The sequence below is a fragment of the Orcinus orca genome, chromosome 9 (assembly GCF_937001465.1).
Source record: "Orcinus orca chromosome 9, mOrcOrc1.1, whole genome shotgun sequence".
Taxonomy (NCBI): Eukaryota; Metazoa; Chordata; class Mammalia; order Artiodactyla; family Delphinidae; genus Orcinus; species Orcinus orca.
In genome coordinates this window covers 18,796,868-18,809,153 of record NC_064567.1, presented here as the reverse complement: position 1 = coordinate 18,809,153, position 12,286 = coordinate 18,796,868, and the positions used below count along the sequence as shown (strand labels likewise).

Genomic DNA, 12,286 nt, shown 5'->3' with positions numbered 1-12,286 from the left:
GCTCTGCGGCATGTGGGATCTTTCCGGAGCAGGGCTCGAACCTGTGTCCCCTGCGTTGGCAGGTGGATTCTTAACCACTGCGCCACCAGGGAAGTCCTACAAGTGTCTTTTTGAATTATGGTTTTCTCTGGGTATATGCCCAGTAGTGGGATTGCTAGGTCGTATGGTAGTTCTATTTTTAGTTTTTAAGGAAACTCCGTACTGTTCTCCATAGTGGCTGTATCACTGTACATTCCCACCAACAGTGAAGAGGGTTCCCTTTTCTAGACAGCAAGGGGGAAAAGCTGGTGGGGTGTGTGTGTGATGAATTGGGAGATTGGGATTGACATATATACACTAATATGTATAAAATAGATAATAACCTGCTGTATAAAAAAATAAATAAAATTCAAAAAATATGTATATATTTTTTAAAAATAGCCATAGAGCAAATGAGAGAGGAGGTTGATCAGAGACAGGTGAAAAGAATGCCAAAGAACGTTGAGGAGTCTTCTGCTGTGGAATAGCATAAATCTGAGATGGTGCCATCCTGTAAGACTGAATCCGGCACCCCGCATATAAGAGTGTAAAAATTATATTGTGGGATTAATCCATAAATATTGCAGAAAAGATGCAAGAAAATAACAAAGAAAAAACAGAAATGGGAGATATCAGTCAGGGTAATTTGAGAGATCCCAGGGAAGAAGGTTCTGTAGTCTAATTTTTGTATTGCTGACCATAGTTACTATTAGAAAACTTTTGCTTGTGGTGAGTTAGAAGAATTCAACTATGGTTCTCTTATTTATTCTAGCTTATTTTCAGATTACCAGGGCAATATTGCTCCCTACATCATGAAATCTTGTTACCTCAAGTTAGGTTGTCATGAGTCAAGGTTTTTAGGCATCAGCAACTTCTGTCTACGGACATTAATTGTCTGTTGGGTAAAGGAGATTTTACCGTACATCCAAGCATATATACCATGTATATATTGTATATTTAGAAGCACATGATGTTCTTCAGTATAACCCTTATACCAACATAAATTCCTGCCTGTGATGGAGGGGAAAACCTCCTATAGTCTTGGTCAACTTCAGAGGACTAGCCAGCTAATTAGCAATCCCTTCATAAATAAATGTCATTCTGTCACCTAGAATTGCTGAGGGGGATTTTTAGACCATTGAAATTAGTTATAGTGACAGAAATGTTGAACAGAAAGGGAAGCTTCTTAGTTAAGTTGAAATTGAACGTTTACAGTGAATTTACAAGTACATTTTGGAAAGAGCCGTGTTAATAGCTCACCCATGGGCCCTATTAAAGGAGTTGAAACCTGTCACTCTAGGTCATTTGTCAAAGCCCACTGGAGAGAGCAATAATCAAAGACTTTTCTGCCTTACATCAGGGGCAGAAGATTTCTCTGTGATGGTAGATTTACTTTGAATAGAGGGGTATCCATGGTTCAAAAAACACCTTCAAGTAGAGCTAATTGGTAGTTTAAACCAAGAGGTCAGAGAACAACTTTTTGTAACACTTCCATCACCTTTCAGGTATCATTTATGTTATTGTGCAATTATTTAATTGCACTCTTTTGTATGGTTAACCCACTTTTTATTTGTTCAACATCTTTCTCGAAAGAATCCCTACCTACCCCCACCCCCCAAACCTCCCATACACTTTCATTTATTCTAAGGGATTAACTATGATAAGGGGAACTAATTACTATTATTAGTTTCATAATTACTCAACAATGAAGAAACTAAAAATGGAATCTAGGAATGATGTTTCCCACAAAAGTGACCTATTCACGGATGTCATGCTTCCAACTAGATAATGGATTATGTTAATAGGAGAGGTGGACATGGTATCTTTTTTTTCTGCAGCAAAGGTGGATGGAGAATGCTAACTGGAAGCCAGGCAGTGTCCTGAAGTGTGTCTTTTCTGTTGGTCGTGTTTAGGGGCATTGTCCAGTCAGAAGAAAAACTTGTCATCAGTGCATCTTGGGCAAAAGATGATGATATCAGCAGGCTCTTGAAATCTCTACCAAACTGGATTAACATGGCTCAACCCAAACAGCTGAGGCCAAAGAGAGAAGAGGAAGAAGATTTCATAAGGTAAAATGGTCTATTTTCTAAGTTGTACTAAACATGGGAAGAAAAATATCCATTTAGCTAATTCTTTCCTACATGAAATTTTGACCATTTCTAAATATCAAACAGCAATGAACTGAACTTAGTAAAGTCCATTTCTGTTGTACTACACCTCATTTCCTGTGCAAGTATGGCTTGTGCTCAAAACTTTAGAAGGAAGGGATTGATGTGAATCAAATTTGGAGCATTGCTAAATCAAGTTAAAATATTTTTTACTTTGTAGGTCATTCTCCCTTCTTAGGGAAGCTCATAGTTTATTCATTAATTCATTTATTTATTCAACAAAGCTGTATGGCCCTTGTTTTGTGCCATACCTTGGAAACATGACAGTTAATAATGTAAAGTTCCTGCCCATAAGTGTGTTACAATTGTTCTTAGCATGTTCTTTAGTTCACAGAACTGTTAGTTGAACTTTCCGGAAATATATATGTGCTTCCCACGTTTGTTCATGTATAGTGTATCCAATTGTTTTCTACTTGTTTTGACAAAAGTAAGGTCTCGCTTTCAACTTTATCACTCAACTTTTACCTTTGCACAATTTAAATTTCTTACTTAGCCATGAAAATGTAGCCTAATTTGATGAAGCTACTCATTTTCACATGGCTCGCTTGCCACAGTGAAATATGTTCACCTCTGTCATTTTAGAGCTGTGTAAAGTAGGGGAAAAAGTGGAGGTAGTATTTTGTCACATTAAAAGTAAGTTTATTCTTATTGTCTTCTGCTATCCACGTGAATGAATAAATAGTAAAAAAAAAAAAAAAAAGAAAAAAGAAATAAAGTAAAAGCACTTTAAGGAAGCAAAGACCAGAAAAAGAATAAAAGAAGTAGTGACCAATATTTTACTCTTAAGTCATCATAGAACTGTGAGCTCATCTCTCTCAGAATGTGAGTTGCAACTATAGGTAAATAGGTCTTTACCGTTCACAAAGTTAACTGTATCCGTACACTATGGTGCCATATTTCTACCAACATTTTATTATGAAAAATTGCTATAGTGCCATTTAAAACTTTCTCAAAATCGTGAGACTCAAAAGTTCACCTGTAATTTAACCTAGTCTTCCTGTTTATGGTTTCTCCCTCATCATTCACATTATCTCAGAAAAACTTGTCAGCTAGTTATATTGTTATAAGAAAACTATATTATACGTGCATAATTTATTTTTTAGTTAATAGACTTTATTTGCATGAGGTAGCAGTTTTAGGTTTACAGAAAATATTGAGTGAAAAACACAGAGTTCCCATATATCCCATCACTCACCCTCACCCCCCCCAATTTCCTCTATTTTTAATATCTTACAGTAATGTGGTATGTTAGTTAAAATTGGTAAGCTAATATGGATACATTATTATTAACTAAGTCTGTAGTTTACAATAGGGTTCACTCTTTGTGTTGTACATTCTATGAGTTTTGAGAAATGTATAATGAGTGTACCCATTCATTGGTTACAGTGAAGGTAACCATTTCAGTATCACGCAGAATAATAGTTTCACTGCCCTAAAAATCCTCTGTGCTCCTCCTATTCACCCAGCCTTCCTCTCCTCCAACCCCTGGCAACCTTTTTTTTTTAACTGTCTCCGTAATTTTGCCTTTTCCTAAATGTCATATAGTTGGCATCATACAATACATAGCCTTTTCGGATTCGCTTCTTTTGCCTTGCCGTACGCGCTTAAGGTTCCTCCATGTCTTTTGGTGGCTTGGTAGCTCTTTTTTAATCTCTGAATAATATTCCATTGTATGGACATACCATAATTTGTTTATTCGTCCACCTACTGTAGGATTTGTTGGTTGCGTCCAAGTTTGGGCAATTATAAATAAAGCTGCTATAAACATTCGTGTTCAGGGTTTTTTGTGGATGTAAGTTTTCAGCTCACTTGGGTAAATACCAAGGAATGTGATTGCTAGATCACATTGATGTATGTCAAGAGTATGTTTAGTTTTTGTAGAAATTGCCAAACTGTATTCCAAAGTGGTCGTACCATTTTGCATTCCCACCAACAATGAATGAGAGTTCCTGCTGCTCCACATCCTCGATAGCATGTGGTGTTGTCAGTGTTTTGGATTTGGTACATTCTAATAGGTGTGTAGTGACCTCATTGTTTTAATTTGTATTTCCCTAATGACATATGATGTTAAGCATCTTTTCATATGCTTATTTAATAACTATATATATATTTTTGGTGAGATATCTGTTCATATCTTTTACCATTTTTAAATTGGGTCATGTGTTTTCTTACTGTTGAGCTTTAAAAGTCCTTTGTATATTTTGGATACCAGTCCTTTAATTGATAGGTGTTTTACAAAAATTTTCTCCCAGTGTATGCCTTGTCTTTTGATTCTCTTCACAGAGTCTTCCGTAGAGCAGAAGTTTTTAATTTTAATGGAGGCAATCTTAATGATTTTTAAAACAATGGATTGTGCTTTTCTGCCGTCTGGTTTTAACTGAGTGTTTTGTATAGTTCCACTTTTTCTCCTCTCTTAGTATATATATTATATTTCTTTTTTTCTTAACTTCTATTTTTAGTGGTTGCCCTAGAATTTGCAACATACGTTTATAACTAATGCAAGTACCTTATAACAAAGTAGTCCCAATTATTTCCTCCCATCCCTTATAACATTGCTGCCATTCACTGCATTTATCCATAAGCTATAATCACTGTACATAATGTTGCTGTTATTATTTTGAACAAACTGTTACCTGTTAGATCAATTAAGAATAAGAGAAATAAAAGATTTTATTTACCTTCAATTATTCTTTCTTTAATTCTCTTCCTTTTTTAATGTAGGTCCAAGTCTCCCTAAAGAACTTCTTTAACATTTCTTGTAAGGCACGTCTATTGAAGACAAATTCCTTCAATTTTTGTTGGAGAAAGTGTTCATTTTTCCCTTACTTTTGAAGAGTAATTTCATAGGGTTCAAAATTCTAGGTTGATGATTGTTCTAACACTTTAATTATCTCACTTTGCTATTCTTGCTTCCATGGTTTTTGAAGAAAAGTCCAATGTAATTTTTATTCTTGTTTTTCTGTAGGTAAGGTAATTTTTTCCTATGGCTTCTTGCAATGTTCCTTTGTTTTTTGATTTTGTGCCATTTGAGTATTGTATGCCTGGGTATAGATGTGTGTGTGTGTGTGTGTGTGTGTGTTTCATGCTTGGTGATCGCTGAGCTCCCTGGATCTGTGATTTGGTGTCTGTCATTAGTTTTGGGAAATTCTCAGTCATTATTGCTTGAAATATTTCTGTTTCTTTTTCTCTTTCTTCTCCTTCTGGTATGCCCATTATACATACATTATAACTTTTTGAACTTGTCCCTCAGTTCTTGGATATTCTGTTCTCTTTTCATTGTTTTTTCTCTTTGGATTTCGATTTTGGAAATTTTTATTGATGTTTCTTCAAGCTTACGCATTCTTTCCTTGGTTATGCCCAGTCTATTAAATAAGTCCGTCAAAGACATTCTTCATTTCCGTTATGGCATGTTTGATTTCTAGCATTTCCTTTTGATTCTTTCTTCGAATTTCCATCTCTCTGCTTATGTTACCTATAGTTTACATGTGCAGATGTCAAAGGCACAGCTTGGCAAATTTTCATACTTTTCAATGTGTAACAGTATCCAGATCAAGAAACAGAATAATAGCAATAAGAAACAGAACAAAGCAATAGTGAGCCTTCTCGTGCTTCCTTATGGTCACCGTTTTCCTCTCTGAAAATTACCCGCATCTGACCTTTTTATATGGAATCATGCACTTATATATTCTTTTATGACTGGCTTCATTTGTTCCACATTATATTGACAAGATTCATCTATATTCTTGTGTATAGGTCCTTATTATTCTGTACTCTATATTGTATTCCATTATATGGGTACACCCCAGATTTTTTTTAATATTGTATTATTTGAATGTTTATGTGTGTATATATGCATTCATTTATTTTTCTCCTGTTGGGTACCTGGATACTTTCTCATTTAAAACTGTTTCAAATAGTGTTGCTTTGTATATTCTACTATACGTCTCTTGGTAATCATATGTGTATATTTCTATTGCTTACATTTTAGGAGTCAAATTGCCAGGTCATAGCATATGCATATGTTGAGTTGTAGTGCACACTGCCAAATAGTTTCCCAAACTGGTAGTAAGAGTTTGCACTCTCATAGCAGTGTACGAAAGTTCCAATTGCTCTGTATCTCATCTATATTTGATATTTTCCATCTTTTTAATTTTGGCCTTCTAGTAGATTTGTAGAGTATCTCAGTGTGGTTTAATATGCATTTCTCTCATGACTAATAAAGTTGAACATATTTTAATGTACTTTTATGGTATTTATTGGCCATTTGAATATCCGCTTTCACAACATATTTGTTCAGATCTACTGCCCATTTTTTAATTAGGTTGTCTGTCTTTTCCCTACTGATTTGTAGGAATTCTTTATATTTCTGGATGTAACTCCTTTGTGATGGATAGGTAGTAGGTAGGTAGATAGATAGATAGATAATGTCATCTTCCTCCACTTTACAAATTGCCTTTTCACTCTCTTAATGGTGTCTTTTAATAAACAGACTTTTAAAATTTTAATAAGTCAAATTTATTTCTTTAATAGATAGGACATTTTGTTTCCTATTTAGAAATCCTTTCTTATGCCAAAGTCACAGAGGTGTTTTTCTCTAAAACTTTTACTGTGATGAATATGTTTTTCCCTAGCATGTGAAATAAGTTATACACTCTTAAAATTATATTTCCTATCCCTGCTCTCTACACTTCTTAATTTAGATCATGTTGTCATAACAATAGTAGAAGAGAGTAGCCTCATGATTTTTTCTATCAAAAGAGGTAAAGAATTATTGAGACATGATGAATTAGAGTGCCAACTAGGAATAATCAGACTGACCTTAGGGGAGAGTCAGGCCATGTTACCATCATGTTTTCCTGCTGCTAGATTTCTAAGAGGTCTGGGTAAGCAGAGTCCCACTATTGATCTTTAAGTGTACTTATTTAATACATCTATAACCTGAGTAGTTGTATTAGAAGTAACTTCTGGAGGATAATTATTTTTCCCCAACTTTTCAGGTTACTTTAACTGAAAGTAAGTCTTCTTCCTGTTGTTCCTAGGTTCATTGTCTTTTATGCCTGCAAAGAGATTGTCAATCAGTTTTATTAGTTATCTTCAATAGCTTAGAGTTAAGGGGAAGGGTTTCTAGCCCTATTTCAGAAAAGAGAAGGCTAATGTAGAGATGAACGTCTGTATACCACCTCATGCTTCTGATTTAGAAGAGCTAGAATTAAGTTCTTGGCTTTCTTTATTTCCTTTTTTCTCACTGCATTGTCACCTTCCATCTTAAATTTGAAGGCAAAGCAAATTAAACATATTTTTTTAAATTTTTGGTGAATTATTATATCCATGAAGTAAGATGCAATCTTAGGCATATAACTCAAAGAAATGTTATGTGTGATTTTACTCATGTAACCACCTCCCCGATCAAAATACAGAACTTTTCTTGCACCCCAGAAGGTTACCTCAGGGTAACCACTATTCTGACTTTTATCACCATAGTTTAGTTTTGACTGTCCTTGAATTTTATATAAATTTCACCATAGTATCTGGTTCATTTTACTGAACATTATGACTGAGATATTTGTCCACGTTTTTGCATGCAAACAGACATGGTTTGAAAACAAATTCTATTTACTTTAAGAGAAGAAAAATAATTTTTTAGATCTATTTTGTTTTGTATGTGATTGATTGTTTTCTCTTAATCTGTCATATTCTCTATCCTGAAAGCAAAGGTACATAGAGGGGAAGACTCTTCGTTGATATTCCAATGTGGTAGAGTTACAGAGCCTTGATTTTCACACATTAGAGTACCACAGAGCGTGGCATGAGCTAAAAAGACTGAAAAATCACACTCTGTTCCTGTAATTAGTTTTTAAAGCTTAGAGAGCTATTTGGCGCCCAGATGAATATAGAATCCAGTGTCCTTTGCATTGAATAAAGGTTATGCTCCCTTCATTACTAAACGAGGCCCTTTTCTATTCTTGTTTTTTAACTAAAAAATAAAATGTATCATTTCCTGGCTTAACTTCGAATAAAGGAAAAAAATAGGTCAGGCCAGGACTTTAATAGAAAAATGAAAAATAGCAAATATCCTTTTGTTCCCAAAGAAGCTGAAAGCAGGCTTTCTAGCCCATTATCTTTGCACCTGTCATGTATATGTGTGTAGTTATCCTTTTGAGATCAATGAATATCCACTGATAAAAGCAGTCCTGTTTTCTGGTCATGTAATTAACAGAAGAGTTAAGGTGTTGGAAGAAGTAAAGGGGGTGGGGAGGCCCTGTGCATTAGAGACTATTCCCCCAAATCTGTTACCCCCATTTCACTCAGGGCCCCAGAATTTCGAAGAATCAGAGTCATTTCCCTAGAGCCAGGTTTGAAAATCCTGAAGTGGATGGATGTGATTGGCAGGACCAGGACAAGAGTATTCAGGTGATAAAAGCCAAAGAATATATAAAACTTACAAATTAGTCTTGAGCTCCAGCATGAAGAAAGATGAATGATAAAGAAGTTTTCTGGAAAGATTGTGTAATCTATTACAATGAAAGTTGACAGTGCCTGTATTTGATGGCAACATTGTGTGGTTTCAGGCACTATTATTCCCATTCAACAGATAAGGAAACAGGTACAGAGAACTTAAATAACTGGCCCAAATTCACAGAGCCTCTAAGTTGACAGAGCTAGAATTTGAGCCCAAGTAGTCTGGCTCCTAGAGCTAGCACAGAGTGACCATCCTGTCTTAAATTGGGTGAGGAATTTGTACTTTTGGACCTTTGATTTATGCCTTCATTTTCATTGATCATCATCCTCTTGACTGATATTTTAATCGTAATTTGCTAACGTTGCAGAAAGTTACCGTACAGGTGCTTTTACCCTGGGTTTAGTTTGTTATTATTAGAATTAATTGTATTATATTTCATGTATTATATTGTTGCCCATTCTTTCCCTTCCAGTAACAGGTTGGTAACAGAATATCCAGATATTTGAGGGAAAGACTGTATTGAAACCAGAAATGTACAGTGCTTTAAAACTGATTGTCTCGGATGAACTGGGAGATTGGGATTGACATATATACATTAATATATATAAAATAGATAACTAATAAGAACCTGCTGTATAAAAAATAGTTAAATTAAGTTTTAAAAAACGGATTGTCTTATCTTTCCTCTGAGTTTTATGTTTGCCTAGTCAAAGAAAAGAAAAAACAATTATTGTTGAAACAAGAAAGAAGGATACAAAAGGGATGGAAATATAAAAATGATATAAAACAAATTATGTAGGTTTTAGATAGTGTGTGACACAGACCTGAATAAGGAAGAAAAACTAAACAACATTTTTAGCTATTTTTAGTTATTTAGAAGATAACTATTTCATCTGGAGGATCAAATGAGTGATATGTTAAGACTGATTTTTGTCACTTTACAAAACTATGAACTCAGAGTGCTTAAAGAACTTTCAAAGAGCAAGGCAATTCCTAAGACTTTGTTTGGCATGAGTTCTATATTAGATGTTTAATAAAAAGAGTCAGAATAGAAGCAGAAAGCGGGTTTGTACTTTAACCTTCTGTGGACCCTAATAGTACATCGAAGACCTTCAATAAATATTGACTGAATGAAACTGAATTTAAAAATAGGAAGGATCATTCACTCTTCAAATGAAAAAAACTAAAATATAAAGAATGGTGAGCCAAATGCCTTAATTGGAAGAAAATACTTTCAGTGGCCTCCCTGAAAGTTACATGGATGGTAGCATGTTCCTTTTGAAAGCTCACAGGCCTGAGTTCTAGCCTTCAGCACTGCCATTAATTAATCTATTTTGTTTTGTTTTGTTTTTGCCTTTGGTTGGTCTTTACACTTCTTCAATTTCTTCATCCAGCTGAGATTAAACAAGAGAAGTAGAAATCTAGTAAACCTGGGAATGTATTTAAATGTAAACGTAGTACTAATAAAGTAGAGCACAGGGGGTTCCCTGGTGGTGCAGTGGTTAAGAATCCACCTGCCAATGCAGGGGACACAGGTTCGAGCCCTGATCCAGGAAGATCCCACATGCCACGAAGCAACTAAGCCCATGTGCCACAACTACTGAGCCTGCGCTCTAGAGCCCTCGAGCCACAACTACTGAACACATGTGCTACAACTACTGAAGCCCACACGCCTAGAGCCTGTGCTCCTCAACAAGAGAAGCCACCGCAGTGAGAAGCCCGTGCACCGCAGCGAAGAGTAGCTCCCGCTCGCTGCAACTAGAGAAAGCCTGTGCACAGCAACGAAGACCCAACGCAGCCAAAAATAAATAAATAAATAAATTTATTTATTTTTAAAAATCACCTCAATAAAAAACAGTAAACATTAAAAAAATCAAAATCGGGCTTCCCTGGTGGCGCAGTGGTTGAGCATCCGCCTGCCAATGCAGGGGACACGGGTTCGAGCCCTGGTTTGGGAAGATCCCACATGCCGCGGAGAAACTGGGCCTGTGAGCCACAACTACTGAGCCTGCATGTCTGGAGCCTGTGCTCTGCAACAAGAGAGGCCGCGGTAGTGAGAGGCCTGCGTACCGTGATGAAGAGTGGCCACCGCTTGCTGCAACTAGAGAAAGCCGTTGCACAGAAACAAAGACCCAAAGACCCAACACAGCCAGAAAGAAAGAGAGAGGGAGGGAGGGAGGGAGGGAGGGAGGGAGAGAGAGGGAGAGAGGGAGGGAGGGAGGGAGGGAGGGAGAGAGGGAGAGAGGGAGGGAGGGGGAGAGAGAGAGAGAGAGAGAGAGAAGGAAGGAAGGAAGGAAGGAAAGAAAAGAAAGAAAGTAGAGCACAGATAATTTTCAGAAAAATTCCACTTGGAAATTTAAAGCATCTCAAAACAATGTAAGCAATGACTGTTAAAAGGTTCTAGATAACTACAGCCATTGAAGAATCTTTAGAAAAATTTGAAGGAATAAGTAAAAGATCTGATGCAGGAAAAAAAAAGACTTTAGCTAGCTCGAACAAATGTTTATTAGAATAGAGACATTTATTCCACTACCTCTGCAGGCTTAATGTGACTTTAACAATATAATTATAAAAGGAAAGATGAATCAGAAAATATGAATATATTAAATAAGTACAGGAGTAGAAAATGCTTTGCTAAGATTTTTTTGTCCCTCAATTACACAAGATGAAGGTCATAGACGTATATAGGACACTGACAGGCAAGACTGGATGAGAAGTAGATTTAAATCTCAAAATTAAACAAAAAAGACAGGTAATTAACTGGAGTCTCAGCTACAGACATATCAATTAGTGTTCAAGATGATTGAATTAGGCACTTTGTTATTATATGAAAATGATATGACCCTTGCTGGCGTACAATTGGCAGTAAATGAAAAAAAATGTAAATTTCCTCTATACAGTGCATAAATGCTAGCCTACTGAGATGGTTATTTGAGGATTGTAGTTATCTATTAGTATCAGTAAAAAGTCACTAATGTAGTATTTTCTACATTTTATTTTTTGTTTAATTTTAGATCATTGAATTATCTATTTATTTTTCTTTAACTTAGATGTACATTCAATACCATTCCTCTTTCTCTCATTTGGAGTCTTAATAAAAGAAAAAATAATCCCTCTAATTTAGTCCTACTCAGCCCTTCAGAAAGTGCGGTTGAGAATGATGTTCTGTGCCATTGTGATGGTGGCAAGGATACCTGTCATCTCTCTGGGGTAGGAGCAAGAAGAGGTGTTCCTAAGCCAGGGGCAGACACGAGACAGTGCACACCCACCACTGAAAAGTCCCATGCCTGCTATTCTCTCCCTCAGGCCATCTCTACTGGTAGCTGCTCTCTGCTGCAGGCTTACTTCCCTGCCAGATGATGAAGGACCCCTTGCCTTCTCGCCCCTATCTTACTGAACCTTCTCCTGTTCCCAGTCTACCATACTCTTTCCTCCCTCTATGTGTTTGCCCATGCCCCTTCCTCTTCTTGAGATGCCCTCTGCTCATCCCACCCTTGCCTCCTGTACCTGTCCAGCTGGGCTCTCAGGATACAGCTCAGGTATCAACTGCTCCAGCATCTCCTCCACACAACCCTCTCCCTTTCTGCATCTCACCCTGCTTCCCTCCTGGGTTAGGAGCTCACAGTCTTTGGGGGAGTTA

The 12,286-nt window shown here is 36.4% G+C and overlaps 1 protein-coding gene across 2 annotated transcripts in view; it reads left to right on the top strand.

The window, feature by feature from the left end:
* EXOC4 (exocyst complex component 4) overlaps nucleotides 1-12,286 on the top strand; it is an 811,980-nt gene that overhangs the window by 663,944 nt on the left and 135,750 nt on the right. For both annotated transcript variants that reach the window (XM_004272179.4, XM_049714951.1), the window contains exon 13: nucleotides 1,932-2,087. In XM_004272179.4, the coding sequence (XP_004272227.1) occupies nucleotides 1,932-2,087 (156 nt within the window). The remainder of the gene's footprint in view (nucleotides 1-1,931; nucleotides 2,088-12,286) is intronic.